Source organism: Palaemon carinicauda, chromosome 7 (genome assembly GCF_036898095.1).
Source record: "Palaemon carinicauda isolate YSFRI2023 chromosome 7, ASM3689809v2, whole genome shotgun sequence".
Taxonomy (NCBI): Eukaryota; Metazoa; Arthropoda; class Malacostraca; order Decapoda; family Palaemonidae; genus Palaemon; species Palaemon carinicauda.
Window position 1 is genome coordinate 54,664,209 of NC_090731.1, and position 17,980 is coordinate 54,682,188.

The 17,980-nt window shown below is 48.2% G+C and overlaps 1 protein-coding gene across 2 annotated transcripts in view; it reads right to left on the bottom strand.

Moving 5' to 3' along the window:
- LOC137643924 (pre-piRNA 3'-exonuclease trimmer-like) overlaps positions 1-17,980 on the bottom strand; it is a 227,484-nt gene that overhangs the window by 167,403 nt on the left and 42,101 nt on the right. For both annotated transcript variants that reach the window (XM_068376689.1, XM_068376688.1), the window contains exon 5: positions 15,568-15,675. In XM_068376689.1, the coding sequence (XP_068232790.1) occupies positions 15,568-15,675 (108 nt within the window). The remainder of the gene's footprint in view (positions 1-15,567; positions 15,676-17,980) is intronic.

Below are 17,980 nucleotides of genomic sequence, written 5' to 3' on the forward strand. Positions count from 1 at the left end.
CCATCGCCCAAACCTCACCCACTGGGAGGAAGACCACTCCCTACACTCATTACACTTATTTACGCTATCGCACCGTTGACCTCTGCATACAGGGCAAAGGGTGTGAGGATCAGTCTCCACCGCCGTCATAAACGTCCCACAAGAGCGGCCGGAGAGTTCAGGACAGGTGCGCATGGTCGCAGAAGTCAACTTCATAAACTCACACTAAGAGAAAAAGAAAAAGCAAAAGTCATTAATGGCTGCCAATATTCGGCGAGAATGAAGAACGGCAATGTCCATTCACCATCCGAGCCAAAAGCAGAGTGAGCTCAATCACAGGTGTGTGTGTGTGGGGGGGGGGGGGGGTAGCAAGCTACTCTCCCTTACCACCCGCTAACAAGCAGTATGGAATGTGATGAGGTTATATGGAATTGGTGGAAGGTTGTTGCAACCAGTGAAGAGTTTCTATATAGGCAGTAAAGCATGTGTTAGGATAGGAAATGAAGTGAGCGAGTGGTTTCTAGTGGGGAGTGGAGCTGAGACAGGGATATGGGATGTCTCCATGGTTGTTCAATTTGTTTGGTGATGGAGTTGTGAGAGACGTGAATGCTCGAGTGCTTGGCCGAAGATTGAAACTGATAGACGAGTGATCATGAGTGGGGGTAAATCAGTTGTTGTTTGCAGATGATACTGTATTAGTTGTGGACTTGGAGAAGCTGGGTCAATTAGTGCGAGAGTTTGGAAAGGTGTGTGAGAAGGAAGTTGAGGGCTACTGCTGTTAGAGTGAGGTTATGAGAAGCACAAGAAGGGAGGGTGGAGCTAGGTTGAATGTCATGCTGAACAGAGATTTACTTGAGGAATTAGATCAGTTTAAGTACTTGGGGTCTGTGGTTGCTACAAATGGTGGAGTGGAAGCAGATGTACATCAAAGAGTGAATGAAGGATGTAAAGTGTTGGGGGGCAGTGAAGGAATTGGTAAAAAATAGAGGGTTAGGAATGAATGAAAAGAGATTTCTGTATGAGAAAGTGATTGTACCAGCTGTGATATATGGATCGGAGTTGTGGGGAATAAAAGTGACGGAGAGACAGGAATTGAATGTGTTCGAGACTAAGTGTCTGAGGAGTATGGCTGGTGTATCTAGATTAGAAACTGTTAGGAACAAAGTAGTGAGGGTGAGAAGGGGTGTAAGAAATGAGTTAGCGTCTAGAGTGGATATGAATGTGTTGAGGTGGTTTGGCCATGTAGAGAGAAAGAAAATTAGTTGTCTGCTGTAGAAAGTAATAAATGCAAGAGTTGATGGGAGAAGTACAAGAGGAAGGCCAAGGTTTGGGTGGATGGATGGATTGAAGAAAACTCTAGGTGATAAGAGGATAGATGTGAGAACGGCGAATGAGCGTGTCCGAAATAGGAACGAATGGCGAGCGATTGTAACACAGTTCCGGTAGGCCTTGCTAAGGTGACTGTTGAGGTAGCAGAAGTAGGGTATTCAATACATGAAGCTTCATTTGTGGTAGTTAAAGAGGGAGAGCTGAATCTCTCATCAGGCTGAGAGGAGTAAAGAGAAGAAAAGTCGCATTTTTTTTTTTTTTTTTTTTAATGTCGGCTACCCCGCAAAATTGGGGGAAGTGCCTTGGTAAATAGAAAAAATTTCAAGAGTAGTTGTTATGATTCCTAGCCATACAAATCTAAGCCCTTTATTGTAACTGCTTCCCTCCTCAAAACACTCTCTATAAGCCCTGGGTAGAAGTAGCAACCTTAAATAGAGAATTTTGGCGCACACGGGAATCACACATTGAAAATGGATAACGAGTAGTTATCAGACCACTGAGGTTCTGCCCCACTTCCCTCACAGTCAGTGCTCTATTTAATGTTTCTACTTTGACCCAGAGCTTATAGAGAGTAGTTTGAGGAGGGAAGTTACAATAAAGGACTCCAAATTTGTAGGGCTAGAAGAATACAAATTACTTTTAAAATTTTTTATTTGTTCCTACATGCCTAAACACACATATAAACCCTTGTCCTATAATTAGGGAGCCTCACTGCTTGGCGGGTTGGATGTCCCCCAAAATCAAACTGGAAGATTCTCTAATTTCTTTGGAAGCAATTAGTGCTTGGTCATAGGAGAGTGAAGAGTAACCACCACCACTCCTTATCTGATGATCATATGGATGATAGGACTGATTGAACCTGGGGTGTACTAAGAGTACCGTACCAAAATAAGAGCTACCCTTTTCCCTAAGCAAATGTCCGCCAAATCAATTATTAAACATATGAGTAATGGGTTAACACTAGTCACCATCCCCCCGCTTGCATGAAGAATAAAGAGATATAATTCTTTGGTTCCAAAGAATGAAGCTCAGAAGCATAACTTACCAGCATCTACTCCAATCAGTTTGTAATGCTTCAACTGCCGACCCAAAGAGAAGAGCACAAGAATGAATAAGAAGAGCCACTTATACTATATTCATTCCAGACTTATGCCAAAATGAAACCTTAGACAAAATGCAATGCTATGCGCATATAGAGCTGGGCCTGTTACACAACAGACTGAGCAGCGACCACAGTCAAAGCATGTGTCAAAGGACTTGTGGGTACAATATCTCAAGTAGATGGCCGTGATGGTGGTTTGCCTCTTCCAGACACCTGCCTTCAAAACTTAGCCCACCGACAGGTTTCTCTTGAATGAGAGATGGGGGCAATACACCTGACTTCATGAGCTCTAATCCTGGCCAAAGCTTCGGTACACCTGTCAGCCATGACGTTGGCTCTTCTGATCATCTCACAAAGCCAGAAAGATATCGTGTTTCTTGATACCTCTTTCTTGGATCTGCCAGTGCTAAGTAACAAAAAGTATCCTACACTCATGCCTAAGAAGTTGGATCCTCTAGATAGCAAAGCAGCCACCTTACGGGACACAAGAGGACCTTGTCCTCATCACCACCCAACCCCTTCCAGAGGGAAGGGATGGAGAAGGACTCAATCCTGGGGCCCAGCACTGCCGGATGTCTTGGCCACAAACTCCAGCACAAAGCTATGAGAGTGGGTGACAAAGTAAAAGAGAAGGTGCAACTCGCTCACTTTCTTCCCCAATGCTATGGCTAGCAAGAAGACAGTCTTGTGTCAGATCCCTGTCTGAAGACCTGTCTAAAGGCTTGAATGGGGTACACGTAAGAGCCCTGAGAACTAAGGTCACATCCCATTCAAAGGGTCTGAGGTCACAGGTTGGAAAGAATGCTCGAAGCTTCTCACGAGCACAGACAACTCCAAGGTGGCTGAGAGGTTTAAAGCCTTCAGTTGAAAGACCATACACAAGACTGAATGGTAGCCTCTGACAGCCAAAACTAAGACACTTTTCACGGCAAAGGAAGATGGGGAAATTCGCGATCTGTGTTAGAGACACTCTAACCAGAGAAATATACCTTCTATTACACCAATCACAGAAGCTGGGCCACTTGGCGTAGTAGACAGCTGTCGAGGACCTCCGGAAGTATTCAGTCATCTGTACAGTGCCTTGTGACAAGCCTTTCACTCAGAGGAGATGCAGGATAGTCTCCACCCATGAATAGACAACTCAACAGACTGGTGGTACAGTACTTCTACCAGTGTGGCTGATGAAGAAAAGTGGGCCAGAGTGTAGTTCTCTTGGAAAATTGAACAGAAGAGCAAGCAGATCGGGGTACAAATCGGCGTGTGGCCATCTAGTAGCCACCAGGATCATCCTGATTCCTGGCCTAATCAATACCCTGTTCAGCTGAGTTGTAAAGAGGTGACTCCAGAGAGTCACAGAGAACAAGTAGCCTTTCTGCAATGAAGGGATCTAAGGACCACTCCACTCCTGCTACCTGCCCCTGATGGCTGAGGATATTTGCTAGAATATTCACCTTGCCCAGAATGTATCTCGCTGATAACTCAACGTTGTGAAACCCCACCTAGATATGCATCTGCTTCATCAACTCGCTCAGGGGCCACGAGACTGTGCTTACTTGGTCATTGACGTAGGTCACTACAGTTGAGCTGTCGCTCATCAGCACTACTGAGTGCCTCCTCAAATGTTCTTGGAATACTTGCAGGCCTAGGAAGCCTGCTCGCATCTCGAGGATGCTGAAGTGCAGATGCCTGCCTTCTTCAGATCACACTCCTGATATGAGCAGGTCATCTGGGTGCACTCCCCATCCCTCCTTCAAGGCATACTAGAACAGATGAAGATCCAGAGATGAAAATTCAGGAGGGGTTTCCCTGTTGAGGATGTTCTTGTCGAGTCACCAGGCAAGATCATTCGGGACCTGTTGTGACACCCTAAGAGAAAGGAATTGGAGATGCCTGCTGGCTACCCAATGATCCTTCAGACACCACCACTGAAAGACTCTCTGCTGGAGATGCCTGAAAAGAACCACCTTTTCCAACATGGACAAATGTCTGAGAAAACATTGACATTGCTGAGCTGAAACTACTGTCTTGGACGGGAACAGTCGTGGAACCTCCTTGAGCTTGCTGATGCAATCATCTATGAGGAAGACTCCCTGAGCCTGAATCAATTAGCATGCCCTGGTACTTCACTTTCTACTTGGGTATGAGATTCGACTTCTCCAAGTTTACCAAAATTCCAAGGTCGTGGCAAAGTGGAGAAGTTGATCTAAATCCTGAAGCAATTGCCTCTTCGAAGAGGCCATGAGCAATCAGTCGTTGAGATACATCAGGACTCATATCCCTCCCGAGAGGGCCCAAGTGGCTATCATGGTGAATACCCGAGTAAGCACCTGAGGATTCGTACAATGTCCGAAACACAGCATCTCAAAATGGTATACCATACCATTGAGGGAGAAGCAGAGGTACTTTTGAGAGGTCTGATGAACAGGTATTTGAAATTACACATCCCTCAGAACTATGAAAAGCATGAAACTTCATTTGATGGACAGACTTGTTAAGTGAAGTGTGGTCAATGACCAGTCTCCAAGAAACCCACGTCGCCTACTCCACCAGGAACAGGCAACTGTAGAAGCCCGGAGAATTGTCCCGAACGACTCCGAGAGCATTCTTTTCCAACACCGCATCCACCTCTGCCTCCAAGGACAGGCTTTTTAATATTGTTAGGTCAGATTGAAACTCAATCAGAACAGGGGATAGGGGAGGCCACTGGTTCAGAAAGGTAACAAGTAGCCATCCAGAAATGACAAATTCGGAGATAATTTGTATTTTTCCTAACCATACAAACCTTAGCTATTTATATAGGGGTATTACTTTCAGCGTAGCTGAAATGACGAGCCATTAGATTTTTAACGAGGGTTAACTACCGTCTCGCTAGTTAGCGAGGGGGTAGGGGATGGGTAGCTAGCTACCCCTCCCCCCTCACACACCGGTGAACTGATTCATTTCGCTTAGAGGTAGGACTTCACGGGGGACAGAGCTGGTGGGCAAATATGTGTAAATAGCTAAGGATTGTATGATTAGGAAAAATACAAATTATCTCCGAATTTGTCATTTGTTCCGTAACCCAAATACAAACCACGCTATTTACATAGGGTGACTTAACCCTTAGGTAGGGTGGAAAGTCCCAGCCTTACTGGCTTTGGCTTTTGCCCGGGGACTCAGAATCCGAGTGAGTAGCACTCGAGAAAAAGGAATCCCTGTACCTCGCAAATTCCTTGCTCCGCAAGGAACGTGCGGCCTACATAAGCTTGTGTGTGAAGGAATGAAGTGTGACTCGTCCTAGGAAGTTGACCTGAAGTCCTTTGGATGGAATTCTAGGCTAGGATGTTCCCAATACCACCTCGTCAGCGTATGGGGGACGCGTCAGTATTATATTAATACTAGGAGCACAAGGAAGCATGGTATACCTGCAGTGGTTTGAGGTCAGCTATGCAGAGAACCCAGGATGCAGCTTTCCCCAAGAGAGGGGAGGATGAAGAAAAGAGTAAGGGCCAGACATACTTTTTCATTCATGCAGTCTAAAACCGGGTAACAATGCCCTCAACCTTCTGCTACCTGTCCATTAAGGAGCCTGAGGTTAGATCAGCTGTTGTGCAGCCACCACAGGGCCGATAGAGAAAGTATCGAGACTCCTGTGGGTCACGTCCTGCAGGTAGTGGGCTGTGAAGGTCGTTTGACGCTTCCAGACCCCAGCTTGTAGTACCTGCGTCACAGAGAAGTTTCTCTTGAATGCAAGGGACATTGCAATGCCTCTGACATCGTGTGCTCTAGGGCGACGTGACGGAGGAGGGTCTGGATTCAGGGCATGATGGATGAACCTTCAAATCCAGGCTGAGATGGTATTCTTGGTGACCCTCCTCTTCGTCCTTCCTGTGCTCACAAACAGAGCATGCACACGAGGATGAACTGCAGCTGTTCTTTTAAGATAACACCTCAGGCTCCTTACTGGGCATAGTAGGAGATGGTCTGGGTCATCTGTTACAGAACGAAGACTCGAAATCCTGAAGAAGTCGAACCGTGGGTCCGGAACAACAGGATTTTGAGTCTTAGCTACAAACTCAGGGACGAACCTGAACATTACCTCCCCCTTTCCCCTTGAATGGGCGATGTCGTACGAGAGACCATGAAGTTCACTGACACACTTGGCTAAAGCCAGAGCGAGCAGGAACACCGTCTTCCAAGTCAGGTGACGATCAGAAGCCTGGCTTAATGGTTCTAACGGAGGTCTCTTAAGAGCCCTGAGAACCCGAACCACGTTCCATGGAGGAGGTCTCACTTCCGACTGAGGGCAGGTAAGTTTGTAGCTTCGTATGAGCAAAGAAAGTTCCATGAAATGTCTATTCCTTTCAGCCTGAAGGCCAGGCTTAAGGTTGAGCGATAGCCTTTCACCGCTGAGACCGAAAGGCGCATTTCCTCCCGCAAGTATGCAAGAAACTCCGCTATTGCTGGAATAGTGGCATCGAGGGGAGATACCCCTCCCACAATGCCAACCACAGAAGACTCTCCACTTCGCCTGGTAGACCCCTGCAGATGACTTTCGCAGGTGTCGAGACATCCTCTCCGCAACTTGTTGCGAAAAGCCTCTCTACGTGAGGAGATGCTGGATAGTCTCCATGCGTGAAGTCGAAGCGATGCTACGGCTTTGTGGAAGATGTTGCAGTGTGGTTGCTTGAGTAGCTCGTGTCGTGGGGGAAGTTCTCTCGGGAGATCCGACAGGAGCTGCAGAAGGTCCGGGAACCACTCTGCATGATGCCATAGCGGAGCTATCAAGGTCATTTACAGGTTGACCGATAGTCTGGTCTTGCTGAGCACCTTTCTCATCAGACAGAACGGTGGGAAGGCGTAGACGTCAATGTTGTCCCATCGTTGTTGGAAGGCATTTTGCCAGAGTGCCTTGGGGTCCGGGACTGGGGAGCAGTACAGCGGCAGCTTGAAGTTCAAGGCTGTCGTGAACAGGTCCACTGTCGGGGAACCCCACAAAGTCAGGACTTTGTTGGCTACTAGAGGATCCAAAGACCACTCGGTACTCACTATCTGCGATGCTCTGCTCAGACTGTCGGCGAGCACATTCCTTTTGCCCGGAATGGAGCGAGCTGATAGTGGTATCGAGTGGACTTCGGTCCATCTCAGTATCTCTACTGCAAGATGGGATAGCTGTTGTGAAAAGGTACCTCCCTGCTTGTTGATATAAGCCACTACTGTGGTGTTGTCGCTCATCACCACCACGGAGTGACCCGCCAGGATCTGTTGGAACTGTTGAAGGGCCAGATATACGGCCTTCATTTCTAGCAGATTGATGTGGAGGTACTTTTCTGATTCTGACCATAGGCCTGAGATCCTCTGGTTCAGAACGTGGGCCCCCACCCTTCTTTTGACACGTCCGAGAACAGCATCAAATCCGGGGGGAGGACGACAAAATCCACTCCCTTTCGAAGGTTTTCGTCGGTCAACCACCACTGCAGGTACGTCCGTTCTGCAGGCCCCATAGGGACCAGAATGTCCGGGGAATCGTTGCCTTGATTCCACCGGGACTTGAGCCGCCATTGCAGGGATCTCATCCTGAGGCGGCCGTTTAGAACTAGACGGGCCAAGGAAGATAGGTGACCTAGGAGACGTAACCAAGATTGGGCTGGAAGCTCTTCTCGTCTGAGGAAAGGCTCTGCGACCCTCCTCAGCCTTGCTATCCTGTCGTCTTATGGAAAGGCTTTGTGGAGACTGGTGTCCAATATCATGCCTAGATATACCAGTCGTTGATATTGAAGCAGAGAAGACTTCTCGAGATTTACCATGATCCCTAGATCTTGGCAAAGTCCCAGAAGCTTGTCTCGGTGTCGAAGAAGGGTCGACTCCGAGTCTGCCAGGATCAGCCAGTCGTCCAGATAGCGAAGGAGATGGATGCCGATCCTGTGTACCCACGAAGATATCAGGGTGAACTCTCTGGTAAACACCTGTGGTGCTGTGGAGAGACCGAAACACAGCACCTTGAACTGATAGATCTTGTTGTCTAGGTTGAATCTCAATTACTTCCTGGAAGACGGATGGATTGGGATCTGGAAGTACACGTCCTTCAGATCCAGTGTGCACATGAAGTCTTGCGGTCTCACTGCAAGTCTGACCATGTCTGCTGTCTCCATGCTAAACGAAGTTTGTTTGACAGACTTGTTCAGGGCTGAGAGGTCGATGACGGGTCTCCAGCCTCCAGACGCCTTCTTTACAAGAAAGTCGACTGAAGAAGCCTGGGGAGCCGTCGATGACCTCTTGGAAAGCATCCTTCTTGAGCATGGTCTCGACTTCTGCCCGAAGGTCTACCCCTTTGCCGATCCCATGGCATAGGAGCTCAACGACACTGGATTCGCTGTCAGGGGAGGGAGAGATGTTATGAACGGGACGCGTTATCCTTGGCTGATCACGGAGATCATCCAGGAATCGGCCCCGAGTTGCTGCCGCCTGAACGTGCAACTTTGCAGGCATCCCCCCACTGGTGGACATACAGGGGGATTGCCAATCCTAGCGTTTGCGGCCTCGGCCGCTCCCTCTAGGATTCCTGCCTCCCCTGGAGGACTTTCCGCCCTTCTTGTCTTTGACAAGAAAGGGCTGCTGTTTGGACAGCTTTGCCTTTGCTGCCGGAGCCGGTTTCAATGTCCTAAACTGATGAGGCTGTTGTTGTTGAGGTGCTGGAGGCTTGTAGGGTCTGGATGTAAGAGCCCTTTGGAGGAGAGAATCGTGATTCGATTTTCTCCACCTCTTAGCTGTCCGTTCCACATCCTTGGGTTCAAACAGGCTCTTTCCAAGGATGGAAGAATGTCTGAGCTTGCAGACATCCACGGCTGGGACCTTCGAGTGGAACCTCTCGGTCACCAAATCATGACGCTTCAAGATCGAGTTTGCCCACAAGTTCGAAACTTGGTGAGCCAGAAACTCGATGGTGCGTGTGCCCGAGAGGAGGAGAGTCTCCATGGCCTTCCTGGTGCTCTCCTTGGACAAGTCCTCGGATCGCAACAGGATGCCCAGAGACCCCAGCCAGACATCCAGCCACGAAGTGGCCTGCATGGCACACTTTGCGACTTTCTCCTGGCTCAAGATCTCTGTAGCCGAGAATGTCACTTGCCGGGCAGAGAGTTTCTCAAGAGAAATTCCCCTGGTAAGCTCTTCCACAGAATGGTGGAGAGGAAGAGCTAAACAAGGCTCCCCCATGATCTCGAAGTACCTCCTCTGTTGCACACGAGGAGGTGGGAGGAGTTTGTTACCGGCAGAGGAACGGCTGGAGGAGGCGAGTACGGAGAGCTGGCCCTCAACCTTGTCTCTGGTGCTCTTTACCCCCTGGGACCAGGGCAGAGCCACACTGGCCTTCGAGGGTTTTTGAGTGCCGAAGACTTGGTCCAGGACCGTATCCTTCCCTTCGCGAGGGGCGGTCTCCGGGTCCTTGAACCTGTTGAGTTGCCTCATCAGATTCAGGACCTGCCAGAAGGCATGCTCCGACTCATACTGCTCTCCTCCTGGTGGACTGGCAGCAAAGTCTCCTGTCACCAACTGCTCTACTTGGGGGGACACGTGGACATTCTCCTGGGGTCTTGCTGGCTCTGGTCGAATCCGGGAAGAAGACTTTGGGACGGTCTTCAAGTCCTTGGGCTCCCTCCTAGGAGAGATACAGGACTCCAGTAAAGAAGTCTGAGGGCTCCTCTCTGCCCCCACACGGGACGATTCTCCTACTCGAGGTGGGGTTCCTCCCATTGGTGCCGTGGGAGAATGTCTCACCTCGCTGGATTCTCCTGAGGACGGAAAGGCTTCGTCCACAAGAGAAGGAGAAAACGTCTGAGAGGGGGAAGGGGCCTTCCTGACGGATTTCTTAGAAGCCAGTTTAACCCTAGGAGAAGTCACCACGACGTCTATTCCTCTCTTCCTCTTCAGCGGAGACGAGGCTGCCGTTGGTTTGAGGCCCAGATCAGCGAGGACCAGCTTCACAGCCTGGACGACCGCTCTGATCAGAGACTCAAACCAAGGCTGACGGCTGACAGACGCAGTGTCAGCGACTCCCGCTGGAGGGAAGGGGATCAGGAGATCCTTTGGAGTAGACACCACAGGGCCTGCCTGAAAAGAAGAAGATGAAGAGTGTTGCCTAGACCTCTCTGAAGATTTTTCCTCCTCCTGCAAGTGCGCTGTTCTGCGCTTACGGGGGGGAGATCGTGAAGACGATGATCTGGAAGTACACGGTCCAGAAGACTCATAAGGTTGCCCGTGATGCGAAACTGGCGGGAATCGCGGTCGAGATCGCACTGGCGCTCTCGCGATGGTAAAATCGCAGGTTCGCGAGCAGGTGAACTTGTGCGGAGATGAAAGCGCACATGCGCGCGGCGATGAAAGCGCGGGTGCGCGTGGGCGAGGGTGCACGTGGGCGAGAGGGCGCGTGGGCGCACCGGCGAAATTGTGCGTGGGCGCGCAGGCGAAAGTGCGCGTGGGCGCGCAGGTTAGGGTGTGCGCGGTTTGAAGGGCGAGTGCTGGCGGCCGGGAGAACGACGGCACGCAGGCGAGCGATGGCGCGTTGGCAAGCGATGGCGCGTAGGGCGAGAAGCCGACCGATGGCGCACAGAAGATAGCGCGTGGGCGCGTAGGAGACCTGGGCGCGCGGGCGCGTTCGTTGGAGAGCGCTTGCGCGCAGGCGAAGGATCGCGCGGGCGCGCTGGAGATCGCTGGCGCGCAGTTGCGCGGTCAGGAAATAACAGCTGGGGCGTAGGACCAGAAGGTGTAGTAGCGCGCAAAGGAGAACGCTCGTGGGCGCACACAGGAGACTTCTCGTGGGCACGCGGGCGCGCAGTGACTCGTTCCAATCTAGAAATGCGCACAGGTTAGTGTGTGTGATGGCGCTCAGGCGATGGCTGGTGCATGGGCGAGTTCTGAGGGCGCGCAGGTGATCGCAGGAGAGAAGGCGATGGAAGAATCTCCTTGCCTGCGCCCAGATCCGGAGATCGTGGGCACGTGGGTGCGCATGGCGCTCATCAGGAACAGGGCACGCAGATGTGCGGTGGCGAGTAGGCGATCGTGGGCGCTCAGGAGAACGTGAGCGCGCATGGCGCGCAGCATGAACAGGGCGCACAGATGTGCGCTGGCGAGCAGGATAGCGCTGGCGCACAGAAGATCTCTGACGAGCAGGAGAGCGCTGGCGCGCAGGTGAGCACTGGCGCGCAGGTGAGCGCTGGCGAGCAGATCTACGGCGAGATGACTCAGCTACAGGAGATAGCTGGCGCGTTGAGTCCGAAGAGGGCTGGTTCTCAGCTACAGCAGGAGAGCGCTTGCGGATCATGGGCGCGCAGGTAAAACCTGGCACTTAAGGGACTTACTCACATTGTGAGATAAGCCCTTTTGCCCCGAAGGGACCGGTGCCCGTTGGATAACGGGGTGCGTTGGCACCCACTGCGCATCTGCGTCCAGCAAAGGAGAAGGAAGACTCCCAGGTCTGGCAGGCATAGGAGATTGTAAACGATCTGCTGAGAGGTCTAGCGATGCAGCTGCAACGGTCTGCTCACGTCGAGGAGGATCCTCTGCGGGGGACGTCGAAGGCGATGAACCGAAGAGGCGCCTCCTAACTCCCTTGTAGGGAGAAGGAAGGCCTCTACGGCGAAGAGGAGGGCGAGCCTTACGGCGAAGAGGAGGGCGAGCCTTACGGCGAAGACGACCTCGAGGGGCAGCAACACCATCGTCGGTCCTCCGAAGAGGAGTCTCTGTCAGTGAACTCCCCGAGGGGGAGAATCACCCGCAGGAGAGACCGTTGGACTCACCTCCTCCCTTGAAGGATGTTCGGAGGGGGTAACTGAGCCTTCAGCAACATCCGCAACAGCAGGGGTTTGACCCGACCCGTCAGAAGCCTCTGCCACAACAACGTCGACAATAGACAGAGGATCTACCTCTGCTATTACCGGCGACTGTTTGACAGCTGCACCCAACTGGATCAGGTCAAACAGGGCTTCCCTGAAGGGCGAGCCCTTAAGCCCCAAGGAAGCCCAAAGCTGCAGGTCATCATTAGCAACAGAGTTATCAATATCCTCCCCCGGAGGAGGAGGAGGAGCTGCTTCGCTATGGGAGGCAACTCCCTCTCCCGAACCCCGAGGTTGGTCAACAAAAGAATGGCCTATGCTACCACTCGACGGCCTCTCATAAGAGACCGATCGAGTGGGAGCTTCGGAGGAGGTTCGGGCAACGGAAGAAGAGGCCTTGGAACCTTCCTTCTTCAGGGAAGCCCTTGAAGGAGAAAGGTCATGCCTGGACTTCTTCTTACGTCGCCGGGAAAACCTCTCCCACTGGGAGGTAGACCACTCCCTACACTCACTACAAGTTTTATCTCTATCACACCGTTGACCTCTGCAGTACAGACACAAGGTGTGAGGGTCCGTCTCGACCGCCGACATAAACTTTCCACAAGGGCAGTCGGGTAAGCCAGGGCACTTCCGCATGATAGAGGTAGAGGCCAACTTCCGTACAGACAACTGCAAGAAAAAGCAAAAAATTATTAAGGCTGTCAAAAATGCGAGGGTGAGACAGACACGTCTGATCATCACCCGAGCCAAAAGTGAAGTGATTCAGTTCACCGGTGTGTGAGGGGGGAGGGGTAGCTAGCTACCCCTCCCCTACCCCCTCGCTAACTAGAAAGAGGGTAGTTAACCCTCGTTAAAAATCTAATGGCTCGTCATCTCAGCTACCCCGAAAGTAATACCCCTATGTAAATAGCGTGGTTTGTATTTCGGTTACGGAACAAAGGCACTCATATATTAGGCATGATAGCATTTGTGAGAAAGTTGTGCCAGATTGCCCAGTGACAAGACATACAACCCTTTACTCTCAGCAATAGGAGAGGGGGAACAATCATCTCAGCGTTTCCCTCTCCCTCCCTTCCTCCCACTCCACCTCTCTTGAAAGGAGCAAGGTGTGATGGTCAAAAAGACTGAGCATGCACAGGCTCTTCCTGAGAAAAGGCTGCAGGTAGAGTGGCACGGATCTCGGAATAGGCGCAGGGCCTTTCCTCCACCCCGAACCCACAGGTCCAGCCAAACCCGAAGGCTTGGCTAATATTCCCTTCAGAGGGTCATAGCCCTTGGAGGCAAAAGCCAAATGGATGGAATACAGCAAAGCAGTCATCCACAAAAGCGCCACTGACTGCACACAATTCTCTGGGAACGAGTTCTGCAACGCCAACGTTACCTCTAGACCGCGAGGGAAAAGATTGCCTTGAGTGCAAAGTAGAAGATTGCCTGGAATACAAAAGCAAAGATCGCATGGAGCATGACGAGCATCTGGAGAGCGAAGGCAATCAATGACTCGAGGCAGAAAAGGAGTGTCTGTAGGAGCGCTGGCAGTAAGAATTATAGTTCCTCTGATGGGGTGATCTGGAGTGCCTGCAGATCTGCGAGGAAAAGCAGAAGAAAGTGAAGGACGTTTGAAATTTCCCTAACTAGGTGAGGGTAAGACAGGTACGGGAGGAGAGGGGGAGGCAGGAATGTAAGGCGAGGGCGAGGTAGGAGTGCAAGGTGAGGGTGAGGAAAGAGAGCGAGGCTGAAGAGCGAGACGCAACTTTCTTAGAGGATATAATTAGACTCTTAGAGAGAGAGAGAGACCCTTGCACAAAGCATGAAAGCGAGTGCCTACTGAAGACAATCCTTGAGCTGAAGGTCTAGCAGGCGAAAGTCTAGCAGAAGCACATTTGGAAGAAGAAAGTCTGGCAGGAGCAGGGGAGAGATCTTCCTCCACAGAGATCCCACTGAAGCTGAAGGAAGCAGTGATCCTGCTGAGGCTGAAGGAAGCAAAGATCACACTGAACCTGGAGAAAGGCCTCCGGAAAACCTTGAGATTCCAAAAATGAAGACCTCAGAGGAGGAGCATAAACATCTGGAATCACCAGGTGAACACAAGATCCTCCAGCAGGTATGACCTAAGTCGACAACTACAGTAGGGGCATGCTGAGGAGAAGACGTTAAAGATCAATAGTCTATATACAATGTTTCTCTATCCTTCGAAGGGGAACCAGGAATTCCCAAGGAGTGCCACAACAATCATAGGGCTCCTGACTTCAGAAAAGCAAAAGAAGATAAAGGGAAACTACTCAGGGAGGGAGGTGCTGCTGAACCACTTGGGGAACAATGGAGTCTCCCAGACCCTAGGACTGTCCGGTCATTAACCGATCACCACTCTTACCTGAATGTCTTCCTGAGAACACCGGAGAAGAGTAGAAGGGGAGCTCCAGGAGAAGAAAGAGCAGGCCAGGACTTCTTAGACTTCAAGGAAGATCCCGAAGGTGAAGAATCACTTTCGTCCTTTTTCTTCCTCCTGACAGGGTGGCCACTCCCTACAATCATCGCATGACAAGGATTCAGTACACATGAGTCCTGGCAAGTCATACACCAGACTATGAGGATCCACATATTAACTACTCATAACCGTGCCGAAAGACTTGGGCGGCACACCAGGTCATGTCCGCATGATAAGCAGTCGGACATATAGGCACACAAGCTGGAAGAAAAATAAAGGAAAATTATTAAAATTTTTCAAAATAATTTGTAAACAAAATCTGCCAAGTTTCCAGCAGAGAATAACAAATTCATTCTCTAACGGCTGAAATACAATTGAGGTTGCAGTGAGCTGTAAGGTGGGCGGTTGCCTCCTGGCTACCTGCCAGTTGTTTACACCTCATAAAAATTTTCAACTGCCATATTCTAGCCTTCGCTGTTACCTTTCTCCTATAGTAAAGAATGAGGGTTTGTATGTGTGGAAGAACAAATGCTTTTGTGTAAGTTGCAAAACAGTTAAGTACAGTATTATACTCAAAGAAGTGAAGCTCAGGCTCGTTTCTGTTCACAATGCTACTCAATTTCTCACAATTGTAGCTTTAACCATACTAGAAATTCATTCATTCTCCAGTTTCAATTAGGGCATCTTCCAAGATAACGTGTACAAAAATTACAAATTTTATTGACTATTTTATCAAGTAAATATTTAAAATTTTTGGAACAAAATAGCTAATTACCTTTTCAAAGTTTATTTCCCGCAGTCATTTTGCAGCTAGTATTACCCTGTTATTTTGAGTAAACATTGTAGCTTCCTTTAAAAGAAAAGAAAAAAAAAAAAAAAGCAAACTGAGATAGCTATTCCCTAATATATATGTCGGAACAACTTACCTCAAATGATAGATTGGTTACTCTCTCTCCCTTCAAGATGGCAAGTAAGTCACTCTGAAGCATCTTAGCTGCATCATCATTCATAAAGTAAATGCCTCCATAAAGCCACTACTGAAAAATAACAAAATTTTTATGATAAAATTTCATATTTCTATACTAACCTGTTTGTATTATTTGTGCTTCTACTCCAAAATTGCAAATAATCAACACTTACAAGTAAAATCTTTAAAATTTTCCCATTTTCTTTCACTTCAGTAATTACATGCCTCTAACAAAGTAATGGAACCCTCCAGTGGTAAGGGTGAAAAGCGAAGGTTGCCACCTCTTTTATCCTAGTCATTCAGTTTAGAATTCAACATTATCCCTCCTATAGATACTGTGAGTTAGTGGGGATAAGGGTGGGCATGCATATAAACATCAGGTGAGTATAGAAATAAATTTTATTATTAAAATTCTTATTATGTACTTCTATGAATCTCCCCACATGTTCATATTGCTGTCACCCACACTCTGTTGGAGGTGAGGTGTAACTGTAGGAAAAAGAGGTAAGATTTTAATTACTCTACAAGTAATGCCACGAGGTTAAGGTTACTTACCGTACCTGGTCTAGGTTACTTCGTCTAGTATATTTTGATAAACTGTTTATACTAGGGCTTTAAATACAGGTCTCTAGATTGATTACTAAATTGATATATTGTAGATTGCGTTACGTCTGATCTAGTAGATAATTGTGACCAATTATAAATCGAATATTAAATACATCCAGATATTCTTAAATAACAAAGTAATAAATCAATTGAGCTTAAAATTACACAAACCATGTACCCTTGCTTGCTTATAGATTGCCTGGACCTGGTGGCCAAGCATGTACTTTTGCAACACTGCAGCCTATAGTCATGTACCCTGCAATTACTGTGGGGCCAAGAGCCCAAAGGTCTTCATAAGTAAACTATGCTTTTTAAAGGTATTTTTTGGCAAGCACTGACTTTGTATGCTATTGAGCAGTGGCTAAGACTTTTTCCAAAGAAAGATTTCTATAAAAATTAAAGGAATAAAAGGAAGTAGCTGTGCTCCTAATATCGGGTACCTTCATTTTCAACCTTTTTTATGATTTTGAATCTAATTTTCTATTTGCCTCTATGACCAAACTTTCAACAAAAAATTAAATAGCATTTTTTATTTTTGGTTAGCAGGTAATTAGTGACCCTTGGCTGTAGAAGCAGCTTTACTGGACAATGAAAACTATCCTCTAGAAACAACCCCTGTACCAGAATCTGCAAGGGAAATTGATTCAATTACATTCCTTCTCTGATTACCTACAAATAGTATCATTGTAATTGACCAAGTTGCATAACCTGAATTTAGAGATTGTCTTTTATTAGGCACAATAATTGGATCATGACTGATTATCAAATTGCCATCAAAGATGAGGCCAGGTAACTCTGTGTTAAAGAAGGTCTAAGCAGTAGACATGAACCTGAATCAGTCATTTTTTCTGATTCCAAGATAACAATTCCTTGATCTCTCCATAATAAAGTTTGAGAGTTGAGGTGTGCATTCTCTTTTGGAAGTAGCCCCTTTTTTTGATTTGGTAGAATAAGATAATTTCAGACTTACCTTAATCATTTTATTAATGTGTAATAATGCTACACAAAGATTAAAAAGGTAATATTTCCTTACTTTCATTGTCTGTCACTATGTTCCACTTGCTCATTTTCCTATGCTGCTGGAGAATTCTTGTGAACATCAGCTGATTTCCCAGTTTGTTTACTCCTTGAAACAAGGGTAGCAGCAGGAGCGTGTAGACATATCTTTGGATGTACTAGCGCCTACATTAACCCCTACAGGATTACAGTGAGGCAAGCTAAAGGTTGAGCTTACAAGCAACTGCAGCAAACACTGTACTATAGTCTGGAACATGATGAAATCCACAATTAGTTAAAACCTCATTCACCTCTTCAAAATTCAATAAGGAATTCATATGATATGCCATGCCATCCATCTAAGTAATATGAGACTTTACTAATTTTAGGGCAAGAAATGCTTACTTTAGAGACTGCAGGGATTTTAGGATCAGTAGAACCTGTTCGGTCTTCTGCCACACAACCTAGTTGTCTTATAGAGGAACTATGATTGTAGAATTGTAAGGAACAAAGTATGTAAAGATTTCAAGGATCTGTGAGAGCCTTTAACTGTGGAGCAAAGCATACATTCCAAATTGTCGGGTGCTTATTGGTGCCACCTTTTGGGTCCAGACATTTTGGTACTAAATTAAATAGTACCGATATCGTAACAAAGACCACGCAGTTCACTAACTCTTTCGGAAGAAGCCAGAGCAAGTAGAAACATCATCTTCAGAGTAAGGTGGCAATATGTTGCCTGGCGTAATGATTCGTAGGGGACCCTTCAGAGA